General features: G+C 42.0%; 1 protein-coding gene across 1 annotated transcript in view; it reads left to right on the top strand.

The window, feature by feature from the left end:
* Positions 1–18,060, top strand: part of ALG13 (ALG13 UDP-N-acetylglucosaminyltransferase subunit) — a 273,986-nt gene that overhangs the window by 121,184 nt on the left and 134,742 nt on the right. Inside the window, exons 13-17 of the mRNA XM_077485629.1 lie at positions 5,371–5,446; positions 11,921–12,029; positions 13,692–13,756; positions 14,193–14,293; positions 16,974–17,101. Coding sequence (XP_077341755.1) covers positions 5,371–5,446; positions 11,921–12,029; positions 13,692–13,756; positions 14,193–14,293; positions 16,974–17,101 — 479 coding nt within the window. The remainder of the gene's footprint in view (positions 1–5,370; positions 5,447–11,920; positions 12,030–13,691; positions 13,757–14,192; positions 14,294–16,973; positions 17,102–18,060) is intronic.

Consider the following 18,060-nt stretch of genomic DNA (forward strand, 5'->3'; position numbering starts at 1 on the left):
TATGTATTTAATCAATTGATCGATTTCTGCAAACGTCATAAAATTATCATCTTCCGCTATTAATCAGCAAGCTTCTTGCTCATATTTACATTCACTTCGGTCTCCAACCATCTACCTCTTTAATATTTGATTGGCGGGCTGGCCAGCCCATCAGATCTCGGTTTCTTTTTCCTCTGTATTTAAGACTGCCAGGTTTGCCAGCCAATCGTGGTCTTATGAAGAAGCTGTAGCTTTGCAATGCATTACCATTCCTTGCCACTGTGAATAATCGCATTTCCTGTTCCTGTAAAGTCACGACCAGCTGCTTCTTGTTTCCTGCCTCCTGGTTCCCAGCATTCTCTCGATCCCTGTAAGATCACACCAGTGCCCCAGGCTGCAAAGGGAAGACATTTGAGACTCAAGGACTAGCGATTTTCACCACATACTGAACTAATTTAACCTGTGAGTTACTACGTGTTTTTATTATATATATGATTTATACTGCACTCACTCATGTCATTGCCCTTCTCTGCATTTCCGTTAGCTGGTGCTTACATCCAGGATCTGTCACGTCTACAGGTCCATACAGGCTGAGGTTTCGTTTTTAATTGCTTATCGTCCCACAATCTTCTCGCCTGTAGTCCATACGTCATACGTACATTCACCATTACTACTACCCACCATGGTCTGTGGGTACCTTAGGCCTGCGTGTTCGTTTGAATTTCCTGTCTTGGCACTGCAGGTTGCTCGGGCTCACTTCTGCATACACTAGGGTGGTGTTGTCATTAGATTCACTTTCATGCGCTGTTGGTCTTGTCATATTGGCACTCACGTCCTTACACTTGTCAGGTACCAGAGGGACTGTTATGTCACAGGCGGCTTGTCTGTTATGTTCTCTGGTTGTTTCACACAGCTGGGTTGTCCATGTTCTTCCACAGCGGGTTACCCATCACGCCTATTGGTTTAACAGATTGAGGTGATCGTTTTTAGTTGACTTGTTCATTGGCAAGTCTCCTCATCTGTTCTTACACCGCTCACATTTCGTTCTAACTCACGTTTCTCATGCTTTCCCAGGTTTCTCTCGTTTCATCAATTCACGTTGTCGTGCAACTTGCGTTTCTTATGCAGGTGTTTTTCTTGCAGCCTTGGTTCTTATGCTGCTCACGTTTGTATCAGCTCACGCTACTCATGTTTCTCGTTCAGTCACGTTTCCTTCTCGTAGCTTACATTCTTGTCACAGGTTTCTCTGTCTGCTCACGTTTCTCTCGCAAGTTACGTTCCTGACCAGTTGTGTGTCATTTCCACACACCTTTAATTTCCTAGCTGCGTCCAGCCAGGAGTTACGCAATGGTATGGAATGATTGGTAAGTCAGCCTATTGCAGCTTCTACTCACTCAGGGGGCTTTAGTGGATCCCTGAAGCCCCTCGGGGCCTAGGCCGGTATCAGTAGGCCCAGGTCTCCGAAACGGGTGCCAGCGTCGCACTTTCTCTTCAATTCCAGTTTCGTAATGGATTGGTTTTCCATTTGGCTGACGCAGCAGCCTTGATCATTAGATTTTGTTTTGAATACCACTAATATACCAGGCTATTCATTCAGGGTAGGAGTGGCTTCTGCGACTTTGCGCCAGGGGGCCCCAACCCTTATATGGTAATTGGGAAGGTGGAGGTCGACTTGTTTCTCTGAGTTTGTGCCACTTTTGAGATTCCACAAGCGTTTGTCAATTTTGGCAGGTTAGACATTAATTCACGGTGTAAATCTGGTTAAGCTTTCATCCTACTGTGTTATTTTGCCCCCATTTAGGCATACTGACCACGTGACCCCGGTACACTTCAGGTCTATGTTCTTTGTTGCTCTTTGTTCCTTTCCGTACTATCCACAGATTGACTCTAAGTACAAGTGTAAGGCTGACCGCAGGTCAGCCTGTGTTTGTAGGAGTCGTCGGGCTGTATAAGCCTGCCCTCCTCTGCCTCCTCCGCCACCTCCTCTCGTGGTTGCTGTCTCTCGTGTCCAACCCACCCATTCCCCCTTTCTTTTTAATTTCATTCATTACAGTTCATACTTGGGTATGCCCCCTTTTAGGCATACTGACCACGTGACCACGGCACACTTCAGGTCTGTGTTCTTTGATGCTCTTTGTTCCTTTCTATACTATCCACAGATTGACTCGAAGTACAAATATATTTTTGGGGGATATTTATTATAGCAAAAAAATGTGTGTTTTATAGTGCAAAAAATAAAAACCGCAGAGGTGATCGCATACCACCAAAGGAAAGCACCATTTGTGGGAAAAGACGCCAAATTTGTTGGGAGCCACATCGCACGACCACATAATTGTCAGTTAAAGCGGCGCAGTGCCGAATCTCAATAAATGCTCTGGTCAGGAAGGGGGTAAATCGTTCCGGGGCTGAAGTGGTTAAGCACCATCAAGGGGCAGATATCGGCTTTGGCTGTCATATATTTTTTTTTTTCAGCGACCCTTGGCGTCTCATTCATTGGGGAGTACTTTTGTTCAGGGGGTTCGACATGTGGACCCTCTGGTTCGACCACTGCTACCTCTGTGGGATTTGAATCTGGTGCTCTCGGTGCTTCAGAATGTTTGAAAACATTAGTCAGATTCCCTTATTGTCACTCTCTCAGAAAGTAGTCTTTCTAGTGCCTATTACATCTGCCAGGAGGGTATCTGAGTTGGCGGCCTTGTCTTGCAAGTCTCCCTACTTGATCCTCCACAACGATAAATCGGTGCTGCGCCCGCAGCCTTCATTTCTTCCAAAGGTTGTTTCAACCTTTCATCTAAATGAGGATATTTTGCTTCCGTCCTTTATATCCTCAGCCGTCACACCCCAAAGAGGTGGCTTTGCATTCCTTGGACATGGTCCGGGCTCTGTGGGTGTATCTGTCTGCTACAGCTCCTTTTTCAAAGGTCAGATGCACTGTTTGTATCAGTGGCTGGTATGAAGAAGGGATGTCTGTCTCATCGGCCACCATCTCTCAGTGGATCAGACAGATTGTGGTTCAGGCTTATGCCATAAGGGGATGGGCGCTGCCCTTTTCTGCCACGGCACATTCTACCAGGGCAATTGGTGCCTCTTGAGCTTTCCGACATCAAGCGTCCGTTTCCCAGGTGTGTAAGGTGGCGACCTGGTCGTCTGTTCACAAAAATTTACAAGGTTGATGTGAGCGCATCTTCGGATGCTTTCTTTGGTCGCAAGGTTTTGCAAGCGGCGGTTTAAGGTTGCAACTCCTCCACTGAACTCTGGTTTTTATGGGTGGAATTATTTTTTTGCTGTTTCCACCCCTCGGTTCTTTGACACTGCTTGGGGACGTCCCTAAGGACAAGATGAAGATGCTGTGTCTGTCGATGAACGAAAGAGAAAATAGGATTTTTGTACTCGCCGTAAAATCTTTTTCTCTGAAGTTCATTGACAGACCTAACCCTCCTATTTATGTTTGTACTGCTTTTGACGAACTGAGCTTCTGAATGCACTTATAGCCAGTAGGCCCTCCCCCTGGGCGGTACTGTGCAAGTGTTGCTGTTTTTAACACTGAGTAGTCCTCTCCTAAAGGGGTGATATAACTCTAAGGTCAATATGAAGATGCTGTGTCAGTCAATTAACTTCAGATATATATTCTATATCCTTTTCTTTCACCAAAAATGCAGCTTGCAGGACTTTGAAAAAACGTATCTGACCAGTGTGAAGCATTCCATAGGATTTAATGTTTTTTCTTCTGTGTTTTGTGTGGTGTGTTTTTGCATTTTAAAAAAAGGAAGGAAAACGGACCAGTTTAAAAACCACCTTCCTCTGGTTATTCTGCCAGTTTTTTTAACAGAACAAACAGATGTATCGGTTGGTTCAGACAAATCATTTCCCATTGGCAGGGCAATATACAATGATCCGCTTTTATATATGTAAAACCTTTATCCCAAAAGGAACAAAACTGATGTTGCTTATAAAGCATTGGTTTGAGCATGGCTTTAATTGTATCTAAATCTACTAGTTCATCTAATGTTGACCTCCTCCCAGTGCTGTTGTCTAAAGGTCTCATCAAGCGTATAGGAACTCCAATCCAGGTTGTGTTACTTGCCAGATCACCAGGTGGAAACGGAAAGGAAAAAGCCCAAAGTAGAAAATTAATGCAGCCACCACATGTGATTGGTAAGCCAGGATGTATTCCATTTTTGATTTGGGGTTTAACATGCCTCACAACTCTTAAGATGGGAATGAGACCCCTATTGGTCAAAGAATGTAGGCATAGGATGCACACCCTTAAAAGAGAATTCTACAAACAAATCATTAAACCCACTATTTCTTTATACTGGCTTTTGTAATTTAGAATTTGCAGCAATTTAGAAATTGGATAAAAGGTTTAACACTGGGAAAAAAAAAGTGCATTTTATACAACTATATAGATCATACCAAAATGAGGGACAAATGAAGAGGAAAGGGAGAGGCTTTGTTGCAAACCAGGGACAGTCCCTCAAAATCTGGGACAGGAGGGGGCTATGGGTTTAAAAGAAGCAGAAGATAGGGGCACCTTCTAAGTGTAGACTGTATAACATTTATTTGAACAAGGGTATAAAAAAACACTCACATTGAGGTAAGTAATATCTGGCATATCGTAGTCCTGCAAGGGGAGTCTCTGTGCATGCTGGTCTGGGCAGTGTTCTGTGTGTCTGGTAAGAGTTGTCAGCCGGCTCTGTGTGTTAATTGGACCAGGAGGGAGGGCTGGAATGTATGTAGCTGCTGGCGTGCGACGTCACCGGGAATGACCGCAATGTTTCTGAGTGCGCACTGCTGATGACCAGGACAGGTGTGCTCCTTTTTTATCAAGCTCAATGGGTTTAATACCACTTTAAGCACTTTTTTTTTTTTGAATTCACCATGGAACATTTTAAAGCAATGGGCAATTTCACAATATCCAAAATTGCCACATCTGAGACTTGATTTCCATTGCATTTGCAATGTCCTTGCCAAGTACACAAACCAGCAGAATGATCTCAAAATGATCTTCAGGAGTGGAGGGGTATCTTAATAATTATCTGAAAAGGGTAGGCACATCTCTTGAATAGAGGGTTTCTTTTTCACCTCCTAGGATCTTTTTCGAAATCTAGACATCAGTCCTGCTAATAAAGGTCTCTAATCTTCGTTCCAGTGATATCTGATTACACTTCTGCTTGATGGTTGAGGATGCACATATCTTAATAGGCATTTTTCTCTTGTCTGGCTCTTTTTTTTTTTTTTTTTTTTTTTTTAAATGCTTTGAAACCTGTTGCACCTTTTATTTTAGATGGCTTTAAGAAAATTTTAGGGTTTTCATGTAAAAATAATACAATGCTTCTTTCTCCCTTTTGGTGATGGTACTGCACTTTCCCTTATTTTTAAATGTTGCAGGACTGAAGAGTGGGATAAGAAAGGTGGTGAGATTTCAGCAGAGGAGAAATCAAAGGGCACTGCAGAAGAAGTGAAGGTAAGGTTCATTAACTATTTACTTTTTTATTTATTTAAATTGATGAAGGACCAGAACACAAGTGAAGCTAAAAGCCATGATTTAAAAAAAAAAGAAAAAAGTATGTATAAGTTACTTGCAAAATGATGATCAGTCTTTCAATACCTATTAAATATAATAATAATCAGCACAAGGGACATAACTTGGTGCTAATGCTGCATCTTTTAGGTGAACTCAAACGCTTGTGGAAAGGTTTTTACAAGTGAGGCTATTACAGCTGCAAAGGGTGGGGTGTGGCTTTATACAAATGCCCATGGTTAGAGGATATGTCCAACAAGCTTCTAAAGATGTCATGGTCTTGTGCTCTCAAATGTATGGTCTTTATGTACAGTGCCTTGCGAAAGTATTCGGCCCCCTTGAACTTTTCAACCTTTTTGCCACATTTCAGGCTTCAAACATAAAGATATAACATTTTTATTTTTTGTGAAGAATCACCAACAAGTGGGACACAATTGTGAAGTGGAATGAAATCTATTGGATTTTTGAAACGTTTAACTAATAAAAAAAATGAAAAGTGGGGCGTGCAAAATTATTCGGCCCCCTTGCGTTAATACTTTGTAGAGCCACCTTTTGCTGCGATTACAGCTGCAAGTCGCTTGGGGTATGTCTCTATCAGTTTTGCACATCGAGAGACTGAAATTCTTGCCCATTCTTCCTTGCAAAACAGCTCGAGCTCAGTGAGGTTGGATGGAGAGCGTTTGTGAACAGCAGTTTTCAGCTCTTTCCACAGATTCTCGATTGGATTCAGGTCTGGACTTTGACTTGGCCATTCTAACACCTGGATACGTTTATTTGTGAACCATTCCTTTGTAGATTTTGCTGTATGTTTGGGATCATTGTCTTGTTGGAAGATAAATCTCCGTCCCAGTTTCAGGTCTTTTGCAGACTCCAACAGGTTTTCATCCAGAATGGTCTTGTATTTGGCTGCATCCATCTTCCCCTCAATTTTAACCATCGTCCCTGTCCCTACTGAAGAAAAGCAGGCCCAAACCATGATGCTGCCACCACCATGTTTGACAGTAGGGATGGTGTGTTGAGGGTGATGAGCTGTGTTGCTTTTATGCCAAACATATCGTTTTGCATTGTGGGCAAAAAGTTTGATTTTGGTTTCATCTGACCAGAGCACCTTCTTCCACATGTTTGGTGAGTCTCCCAGGTGGCTTGTGGCAAACTTTAGACAAGACTTTTTATGGATATCTTTGGGAAATGGCTTTCTTCTTGCCACTCTTCCATAAAGGCCAGATTTGTGCAGTGTACGACTGATTGTTGTCCTATGGACAGACTCTCCCACCTCAGCTGTAGTTCTCTGCAGTTCATCCAGAGTGATCATGGGCCTCTTGGCTGCATCTCTGATCAGTCTTCTCCTTGTCTGAGCTGAAAGTTTAGAGGGACGGCCAGGTCTTGGAAGATTTGCAGTGGTCTGATACTCCTTCCATTTCAAAATGATCGCTTACACAGTGCTCCTTGGGATGTTTAAAGCTTGAGAAATCTTTTTGTATCCAAATCCGGCTTTAGACTTCTCCACAACAGTATTACGGACCTGCCTGGTGTGTTCCTTGGTCTTCATGATGCTCTCTGCGCTTTCAACAGAACCCTGAGACTATCACAGAGCAGGTGCATTTATACAGAGACTTGATTACACACAGGTGGATTCTATTTATCACCATCAGTCATTTAGGACAACATTGGATCATTCAGAGATCCTCGCTGAACTTCTGGAGTGAGTTTGCTGCACTGAAAGTAAAGGGGCCGAATAATTTTGCACGCACCACTTTTCAGTTTTTTATTTGCTAAAAAAGTTTAAATCATCCAATAGATTTCGTTCCACTTCACAATTGTGTCCCACTTGTTGGTGATTCTTCACAAAAAAATAAAATTTTATATCTTTATGTTTGAAGCCTGAAATGTGGCAAAAGGTTGAAAAGTTCAAGGGGGCCGAATACTTTCGCAAGGCACTGTATATATTATTCCCCCTGCCGGGAGAACACCATAGCTCTGCGGGAGGGATTCCCCGATCAACACTAACTGTGTTGATGGTGGAATCGAGAAACCTGTGGTTGTAGGAAATAAGTTGAGCCTGAGCTTTAGACTGGGCTTTTTTTTTTTTTTGAATGGTCACAGGAGTGCAATTCATTTTGCACACCTGTGACCTGTTTTCAGCGGAGGCAGTGCATCATCTCCACTTCCCAAGTCTGGATCCACCACCTTCCTTGATTGATGGCAGTCTCAGCGAGCCTCTGAGACTGTCACTCCCCACCCCTCCACAGCTCAGCGCTCCAGTGAACGGGGAGAAGCTGAGAGGAGACACACTGACAGGCAGCAGCTCTCCCCTCCGGGGATCTGTCAAAACCGAGCCATTGGTGATGTTTGGCTCGGTTCTCAGTGCAGAGATGGCGGCAGGCAGATAGAGAGATATATATATATATATAAGAGAGAGAGAGAGAGAGATCTATAAATATTCTAATAATCTATGGCCTGGTTTTCTGCAGTAATTTTGTAAATTTGTCAAAAATGTGATCTGATCCTCATTGAAGTCACAACAATAAACAAACACAATGTCAAAACTATTCTAATGCAGTTTGTCTTTTTTTTATTGAACACTCCCATTAAACATTCACAGTGCTGGAGGTAAATAAGTGAATCCTTTCAGTTAATAGCTGGTCGAACCTTCTTTGGCAAGGACTTTAAGCAAGTGCTCTTGGTACCTCAAGACCAGACCTGCAAAACATTCAGGAGTCATTTATGACCATTTCTCTTTACAAAGCTACTTCAGCTCGGACATAGTGTAGGATGTCTGCTGTGAATGACTCTTGAGGTCACTCCACAGCATCTCTCTGGGGTTATGGTCTGGGCTGTGACCGGGCCACTCCAAAAGATGCATTTTCTTTTTATGAAATTACTAGTCCACAAAGTAGTTTTGGTTTGCCATGGTTCTCTCTAGCAAACTTCAGGTGCACAGCAATGTGTATGGGTTGTGTGTGGGGTGTTTTTTTATTTTTATTTTTTTTGTACAATAGCGGCTTTCTCTGGTTTTCTGCTATGTTCACCCTACCTAGTACACATAGTTACAGAAGGTAGACTCATGGGTGTTTGCCAGTTCCAGTGATGTCTTCAAGCCTTTAGCTGTTACTTGTGGGTTGTTCTTTACCTCACTGAGGATTCTGTGTTGTGCCTTGGGAGTCATCGTAGCCGGGTGCCCACTTCCAGGAAGAGCAACCATAGTACTAAACTGTCTCCATTTATAAACAAATTGTCTACTGATGAATGCCTAAATGCTTTGAGATTGCTTTGCATCTCTTTCCAGTATGTCCTCAGAGCTAATTTGTGCAAGGTATTGTTCACATCGGTTGGTCTCTCTGTCTCTGTCTCTGTCTCTCTGTCTCTGTCATTTTTAAAGATGGAATCCAGGCATTAATACATGTTTACATTGGACCAATGTAAACATGCATTTACCGTACCTAACATATCACCCCTGGAAGCTGGAAATCTTAGGTAGACACCTGTACTCTAGTGTGATCTCCACTTTCTTCTGGCTGCATTCTGAACACCGGAGGTCAGTCGCTTGACGCCAGTGCCATTCAGAGAATGCGCTGCATGTTCTGAGTGCATGCAAAGCATTCTCTGGACAAGGTGAGGTGGTGAGTTATAGCTTTCTTTGAAGCTGGGTCACAGCGGCTGACCTCCTGTGTTTTAGAGTGCAGCTGCTTTGCAGATGACCCAGAGGCAAGTGGAAATCACTGGAGAGGAGTAGTGATTTCCTGCTTCTAAGGGGAATGGCCAAGTATGGTATATACATAGTATAAGCAAAACTTTATAAGGAAAAATAAAAGCCACTTGTGCAGATGGCAGCAATTGTTGAAGCTGCATGGGTGGAGTTACTTACCTTGTCCCCTGGATCCAGCAATGTCCTCCGAGCTGTGTGATCGAGCTGTCCTCCGCTCGATTCACAGTGCCCAAATGCCGCCGAGCTCGGTTCCCTGCAACGTTACGGTGCACAGGAGCAGAGATCGGCGCCAAATTCAAAAAAGTAAAAGTACACAACACGCACAGTACTGTAATCTTACAGATTATAGTGCTGTATAAAAAAATACACACCTTTTGTCCGTAGTGGTCTATGCAGTGCCCTGCACGCACTTTTATATTATAAATACTGTTTTTTTTTCTGCCTGGAATTTGGAGATTGTCCATAGCAACCAGAAATTGTCCCTTCTTCAGTGTTTTAGGATTTGATTACATTATTGAATAATTTTTTATTATTATATTATGAACTTTATCATACCCGGGATGTCTGATAGACTCTCTTGTTTGAACCGATTTAAGAGTTATTCCTAAGAATTACAGGACTACAATATAAAACGCCAAATTTCCATGCAAAATAATTGTACCACTTTCAGCACCTAAAACCAGAACTAATCATACCGCCAGGGAGGTTAAACTAATACTTTGTTGAAACACCTTTTGATTTTATTGCAGCGCTTTTTGGGTAGGAGTGTATCAGCATGGCACATCTTGCCTTGCCAATATGTGCCCACTCTTCTTTGCAAAAACACTCTAAATCTGTCAGATTGCGTTGGCATTTCCTGTGCACAGCCCTCTTCAGACAACCCTACAGATTATCAATCGGATTAAAGTCTGGGCTCTGTCTAGGCCATTCCAAAACCTTTTACTCTTCTGGTGAACTAGTGCTTTGTTTTGGATGTATGCTTTGGGTCATCATGCTGAAATATTAAGTTCCTCTTTATGTTCAGCTTTCTGGCCGAAGCCTGAAGGTTTTGTGCCAATGTTGACCAGTATTGGCAACTGTTCATATATCCCTCTACCTTGACTAAGACCCCTGTTCCAGCTGAAGAAAAACAGCCCCAAAACATGATGCTGCCACCACAATGCTTCACTGTGGATATGGTGTTTTTGGTGAAGTGCAGTGTTTTTGTTCCAAACATATCTTTTGGAATTATGGCCAAAAGTTCAACCTTGGTTTTATCGGACAACAACACATTTTCCCACATACTTCAGATGTGTTTTTGCAAAATGTAACCGGCCTTGGATATTTTTCTTCATAAGAAAAGGTGCCCGTCTTGCCACTCTAGCCCATAGCCCAGACATATGAAGAATATTGAAAATTGTTGTCACATGTACTACACAGCCAGTACTTGTCAGATATTCCTGCAGCTCCTGTAATGTTGCTGTAGGCCTCTTGGTAGCCTGTCTGACCAGTTTTCAGCTCGTCTTCATCAATTTTGGACGGACGTCGAGTTCTTGGTAAGGTCACTGTTGTGCCATACTTTCTCCACTTGCTGATGACTGTGTTCCATGGTATATCTAATACCTTGGAAATTCTTTTACCTGATACCTTTTTAACAATGAGATCCCTCTGATGCTTTGGAAGCTGTCTGCGGACCGTGGCTTTTGCTGTAGGATGCAACCTAAGAAAATATTGGCAAAAACCTACTAGAACAGCTGAACTTTTATTTGGGATTCATGAGAGGCACTTTAAATGATGGAAGGTGTGTACTGGCCCCTATTTAACATGAGTTTGAATGTGATTGCTTAATTCTGAACACCGCTACATCCCCAGTTATAAGAGTGGAGGTAAATTGGGTATCTGGCGCTCCAGGAGGCAATGCCCTTTGTTTTTAACTAAAGACTGGCTAATCAAATGTACGTTACAAACTAGTTGAACCACAGGGGGCAATTTAAAAAGAGGCAGCCATCAGTGTGTCCAGCAACTCTGCAAAACGTATAAAAGAAGCGAGGGAAGGTGCCTCTAAGTGTAGTATTAAAACAGTATCTTTTATTGCACAAGTTTAAAAACGCTTACAAGATATAAGTGGGAGTCATGCTCATCCCACAGGCTCCTTGCACAATCCTGGTAGCTGGGAAAGGTTCTGGTAGCACAACATCACACTACTTCACACCAGAACCTTTCCCAGCTACCCAGATTGTGTGAGGAGCCTGTGGGACTCAATAGAACTGCCAGGACTACATACTTATGACGAGCATGACTCCCACTTATCTTGTGTTTTTAATCTTGTGCAATAAATACTGTTTTAATACTACACTTGGAGGCGCCCCCCCCCCCCGTTTCCCAGTTATAAGAGGGTGTGCACACTTATGCAACCGCATTATTTTAATTGTTTTTGTTTTTACTCACCCCAATCAGATTTCAGTTTGTTTTTCAATTGAGTTGTACAGTTTACAGGTCACAGAAAAGGTGGAAAAAGTTCTGAAATTCTTTGTCTCATGTTTTTACTTTACAGAAGCCTTTTTAACAGGGGTGTTTAGACTTTTTTTTTTTTTTTTCCCTTTTTAAAAAAAAAAAATACATTTGTGGACAATGTCTTATGAAAATAAACTGTGGTGGTTTACCTTTTTGATGAGTAATTGCTTTCAGTTGCAACAGAATATCTAAAATTGTTAAATCACTTTTTTTTGTAGACCACAGAAAATCCTAACAAGATGCCTTTTCCATATAAAGTGCTAAAAGCTCTTGACCCAGAAATCTACAGGAATGTAGAATTTGATGTTTGGCTAGATAGCCGAAAAGGTAAAGCATGTGGCCAACTCGTTAGATTTGTGATCAATTAACCTTTTTTTTTTCTTGAATACGCCAGTGGCATTTTCTGAAAGTGGTGTGCGTGTGTGCAAGATCATAAGTTGGGCCTGACTGCTTGAGAAAAAATTGTTGCACATGCTGTGGCAAAAAGTGAGCACATTTTTTCATTATGCTGAATATTGGGCATAGCTTTAAAGGGACGTAGCCTGAGACAACTTGTATAGAATGAGACTGTTGAATAGGGAATGTACAACATGGTGTTCATGGAGGTACATTGGAGGGGCCATGGTCCAACGTTGGACAGTAGGGCAAGAAAAACAGCAGGGTGCAATCTGAGTGTAGTATATTACCAGATGTATTGTGGTGAAAAGACAAATGGCAACTCATTGACAGTTACATTCAGGCTCATCACATAAGGGCTCCCATTTTGACAGCCTTACAACCGGGAACCTCAGACAAGGCTAGAAACACTGGTTGGACCAAGAGATCACACCAGGGGGCACCAAAATGAGTGCTGCATTAAATGTACTGAGAAATGCTAGTAAATTAGCAACTCACATGGGAAGAAGAAATGGCACTTTTTGTATGTAATTCATAAGCGGTTGGCTCATGCACCTGCGGTGGGGAGCCTCTTCCTACAACTTGCAGCCTGGAAAGTGTGGATCTCAGATGCACAAGCTGACCTCTGTATTTACTAAAACTGGAGAGTGTAAAAAGTGGTGCAGATGTACATGGTAGCCAATGAGCTTCCAACTTCAGCTTTGTTCATTTAAGCTTTGACAGAAAAACAAAAAAAAACTGGAAGCTGATTGGTTTCTATGCAGAGCTGCACCAGATCTTGCACACTCCAGTTTTAGTAAATCAACCCCTATGTGATTAGCCTGATTTTAACTGTCACAATGTGAGTTGCCATTTGTCTTTTCAGAACAATAAATCTGGTAATATACTACTCAGAGTGCACCCTGCTGTTTGCTTAGAGATACTTCAGTCTCTAAAGAGGTGCTGCGTCTGGCATATTGAGATCAGAAGAAAGTTACCCTGAATGCTCCCATTGGAAAAATTTAATTTTCTGCTGTTCTGCATAGACCTTTATGTGCACACAACACTTATTGCGTCATATAACCCGTTACTACTGTATTAGACATTGGGGCACCTGTTCAGGGGCCAGGAGCAAGGGACCCGCTATCCCACAGTGCATCCAAACGGCCCTCCCCTGCAAAGCCTACCTCCATTTTCTCTCTAAACTCACAATGGTTTTTGCTGTTCTCAGCGCAGTTTTTCTTCCTCATTTCTCCGGGTCTGGTAGGCAAGGCTAAATCAGTCCTGCTACTCCTGGAAACAGGGGCCCGTCTCCAGGATTAGCTCACCACCTGATCCCTTGCCCATTCACATGCACTGGATGACTCTTTGCTGTAGCAAAGACATAACTGGTGATTCCCAACACGTGCAATGTGAGGGCACAGTGGGCCCCACCCCCCTTGGGGTTTGTGTGCTCAACATGCATTACAACCATTGACTATTTTCCACTGATGCTTGCCCATGAGCAAAAGCGGGTTTTGGAGAAATTCTACTCTTGCACTTTTTTTCTTTTAAATAATTCAGATTTATATAATTTCAGACTTGAACCTTATTTCTATTTTTTTTGATCCACAGAACTCCAGAAAACTGAATATATGGTTTTTGCAGGAAGACAATACTGTTTGGGTGACAAATGTCAGGTGGGTGAATTGCACATTGTTCTGGTACCATTTGATGTAGCTGTATTTTATACAAAATATAGCCTTCACCAAACTGATATATAGCCCACAAATGAAGCCTTCAACTCTGTTGCATTTGTGCTTCTCCAGGCAGTGTTTTCTTTGGTCTCCTTTTGTAATTCACATGCACAGGATGTGGCTCATTGACCTTTAATGTTGTAGACCTCTTGGCATTAATTTCAATAGGCTAGGAGTTGCATGTGAACAGTACAATAGATGCCTGCCTCTGCTTCTGAACAAAACACGGTCTGCCACTGTACAGCCAAGGTCAGTGAAATGGGTGAACACTGCACCTGTGACTTGTAATTATGGCTATACCCAGACTGGGGAACCTTTGCTGCATTTTATATAAAATGTACAGTTTCACTTTAAATATTTAGTGCTTCTAATTGTATAGGTACGCTTAGAGCCTGGTGGACGATATTATAATGCCCATATCCAAGAAGTTGGACATGACAGCAACTCTGTAACTGTGTTTCTTGAAGAGCTTGCAGAGAAGTAAGTTATTGTATTCTATACTATATCTTGTGTAAGTTTACTGTGCAGATCCTAAATCTTTTCTTGATCTATATTCTTAGACTACCTAGAGTTTACCTTTTACAACCATACATTTTGACGAGCACCTTTACTGAGAGAAATATGGAGGCTAAGGTCTCCTAAAAATTCTAGATGCCTGGCCTGCATCTGGTTTCATTCAATTGAGTTAGCCTCTAAGACCTGCAGAGTAGAAGTCAGAATTCCAGATCTGCATACTTAGTATAGATTAGCGCCTCAAAGTACTGAAATCATTCTATCCACGTTACAACCAGGTCACCTGCATTTTCACAAAATATCTGTTATAGCAGCCTCCATGTTCCCTTGGAGGAACAAAAACTATGCAATGGCAGCCTGCAGATTTGGATTTCTTTCCGTCTAATCCTTTCATACCTAATCTGATTGTAGCCGTATTAGTGCAATCCTTTGAAAGTTTTCTGCTTAGTGCTATAGTTTTACTCTGCTTTAAAAAAAAAAAAAAAGGGTTAATTTTTTGGGTTTTTTTTTTAGGGTAGAAGAAACTGTTCTAGTTACCTGATCCTCCATGGCCCCCGGCAGGTGACTCTAAGACCCTCTTACCCCCCAAGGTTTTGACTGTCCCTTGGCACATTTCGCATACAGTGCAGGACTATGGACCCTGCCGTGGTCGTGATGACTTCAACTGCAAGGGACTGTGTGCCAGATTATGTATATATTCATGATCCTCACTTCCGTCTGCAGGGGGCGTGCATATGACGCCGGCAGGCCAATTTCGCGGTGACAATTCACAGCAGAAGCTGATGTGCGGGTGTCGGGCATGCAGTGTCCTCCAGGACCTGCTGATCGTTGGTAAAATGCACAGAACAGGGATCTGCTTATGTAAACAAGGCAGATCCTTGTTCTGACTAGGGATAAGGGATAGATTCTGTGTTCCTGCAAAGTAAAAGCAGCACACGTAGCGCAAACAAACCCTGGTTAGGCACAAAGTTAACCCCTTGATTGCCCTAGATGTTTAACCCCTTCCCAGCCAGTATCATTTAGTACAGTGGCAGTGCATATTTTTAGCAATGATCACTGTATTCATGTCACTCATTCTCGCAAAGTGTCGGTGTCCGATTGTTGCAATATCGCAGTCCCGCTATAAGTCGCTGATTGCTGCCATTTACTATTAAAAAAAAAAAGAATTCCTTAAATATATCCCACCGTTGCTAGACACTATAACATTTGTGTAAACCAATTAATATACTTATTAGGATTATTTTTTATTTTTTTTAACAAAAATGTAGCAGAATATATATTGGCCTAAATTTATGAAGAAATTGTATTTTGTATTGGATAGGTTTAGCTAGTAGTTAAAATATAGAAAGTAAAAACATATTGATTTATTATTTTTAATTTTTTTTTCAAAAATTTTCGGCATTTTTTTGTTTATAGTGCAAAAAATATATAAAATAAATGCAATGTCACTACAGTGTAATTTTCAGTTAAAGTAATTCAATGTTCTATTGCAAATAATGGCCTGCTCACGAAAAGGGGGGTGGGGGGGTAAATCTTCAGAGGACAAGTGCTTAACCACTTGCTTACTGGGCACTTAAACAGCGCTGATGCACTATGAATGACAATTGCGTGGTCATACAACACTGTACCCAAATTACATTTTTATCTTTTTCCCCACAAATGGAGCTTTCTTTTGGTGGTATTTGCTCAACTCTGCGATTTTTTTATTTTTTTATTTTTTTTTTTTTTATTTTTTTTTTTTGTTTAAGAATTCGGTCTTTCATTTTTATTTTTTTACTTTTTTTTACTTTTTTTTACTTTTTGTTATAAAATTTTGCAAACAGGTAATTTTTTTCTCCTTCATTGATGTACGCTGATGAAGCGGCAGTGATGGGCACTGATGGTGGCAGTGACAGGCACTGGTTGGTTACACTACTAGGTGGCACTGATTGGCACCACTGGTGGGCATTGATGGGTGGCACTGGTGGGTACTGTGGGCACTGCCAGGGGAAGGCAGAATTTTCTCTTCAGGACCGATGACCCTTGCAGATAAGCCGGTGATGGGCTTTTTTTTTTTCTCTTCGCGCTGTCAGCATGAGGAGAAAAAAAATGGATTACCGAGCTTTTGTTTAGATCATGTGATCAGCTGATCATGTGGTAAGGGGCCGAGAGCAGCCCCTTATTTGGGTCTGTGATCACCCGAGTCTGTGTCACGGTGATAAGTGTGCCCCCAGCAGGGGGCACGCACGTGCAAAGGGGAGGCCGTCATATGATGGCCTCCCGGAAAGTCAGGTCCGCCGTAATTCGGCTATAGCGTGGACAGCAAGAGGTTAAGGTACTTTCAAGATTAGTTTATTCTCTTCTTTCTATTTATGTAATTAAAACATAATGTATCAGAATCTCCTGTATAGTAGCACAACGTGGGAGTGGGTTTTTTTTTTTTTTTTTTTTTTTTTTTTTTTTAATTGGTGATTCACCAATTCTGATTATGAGAGTTTTGGTTTTCTAGAAGACCGTTTTTACTGCTCCATCATAATTTTTTGCTGCTATGCGGTATGTGTTTTTAGGTTTCTCATTCATCTGTTAGATAATGCTGCTTGCACTCATGATGCATAAACTTCACATCAATATCTGTGAACTTTGGATGACTGCCATTTTCTTTTCCCAGGCACATTGTCCCACTTGCCCATTTAAAACCAGTGACCCAGGTGATTCCAGTCCCTGCCTGGAATTCATCTACTAATAGGAAAAGTGCAAGCTACCAGAAAATACCTGCAGGTTACAACAGTGATCTAGGTTTGTTCTTTATTTCTAGTGTATATTCGTGTGTGTGTGTGTGTGTGTGTGTGTAATTTTTTATTTAATTTTTTATACTTGCTGTACACATGATGTGCTTACTGCATTGGTTTGCCACTTCATCAAAAATTCTATTGTTTCGCTACCCCCATAGGAGCTGCTAGAAAGCTGCCTAGGGTTCCTTTTCCAAACTGTTGCCTCTCAGCCAGACACAGTCAATCACTCCTGGGCTTAATGAACAGTCAAAGTTTCTATTCATTGGTTTACTTTTCTTGCAACTTGGATAGGGCTATAGATTTGAGTGGGATGCTCCAAAAACTATGTACAAATTGGAGGACACTTTTATCTTCTATACAACGATGAACCTGTTGATTGCCTCCTTTCAACATCCATGCAACACTTTCTCTGGGATACTAGACTAGATCCACAGAGAACAGTCCCTAAGTCAGCTTTTTGAGTCTTCCAGCAAAACAGGCCCTTGGATCGCCCACCTGAGGCCTCAACACTCCGCAGACACATAGGATCTCCTAGGGGGGGAAATAGCCCCCCTTAGGTGGTCTCCTTCCAAGAAAAAAGACCTAGAAGTTTTGTGTGTCTGTTTTTTATACAGACCCACAGTCATCTGAGCCACCGTCCTGAGGATTGACTAGGGTTGTATAAATATTCATGCTGCCCATTTGCCTTGCTCCACACCTACATTCCAGAACAACCTACAGTTCTCCAGAAAGCTCTAATAAAACCTGCAGCAGGTGAAACCTTGAATAGACCAGAAAAACCAAATACAACCACACTGGTTACAGTGAGCCAATACTAAATATGCCTAACCCTAACCCTAGCACATGTCTAGGAGGGTGCTATACTAATCTAAAATTTGGATCAGTCAGTTGAATCTGCAGTCTCCCTGAAATTTGGTTTACGATGCCATGCACCCTTTCAGCAAACCACCAAACACTTAGGTG

The sequence above is a fragment of the Lithobates pipiens genome, unplaced genomic scaffold (assembly GCF_037356315.1).
Source record: "Lithobates pipiens isolate NorthernLeopardFrog02 unplaced genomic scaffold, aLitPip1_a1.2 Scaffold_1, whole genome shotgun sequence".
Classification (NCBI taxonomy): Eukaryota; Metazoa; Chordata; class Amphibia; order Anura; family Ranidae; genus Lithobates; species Lithobates pipiens.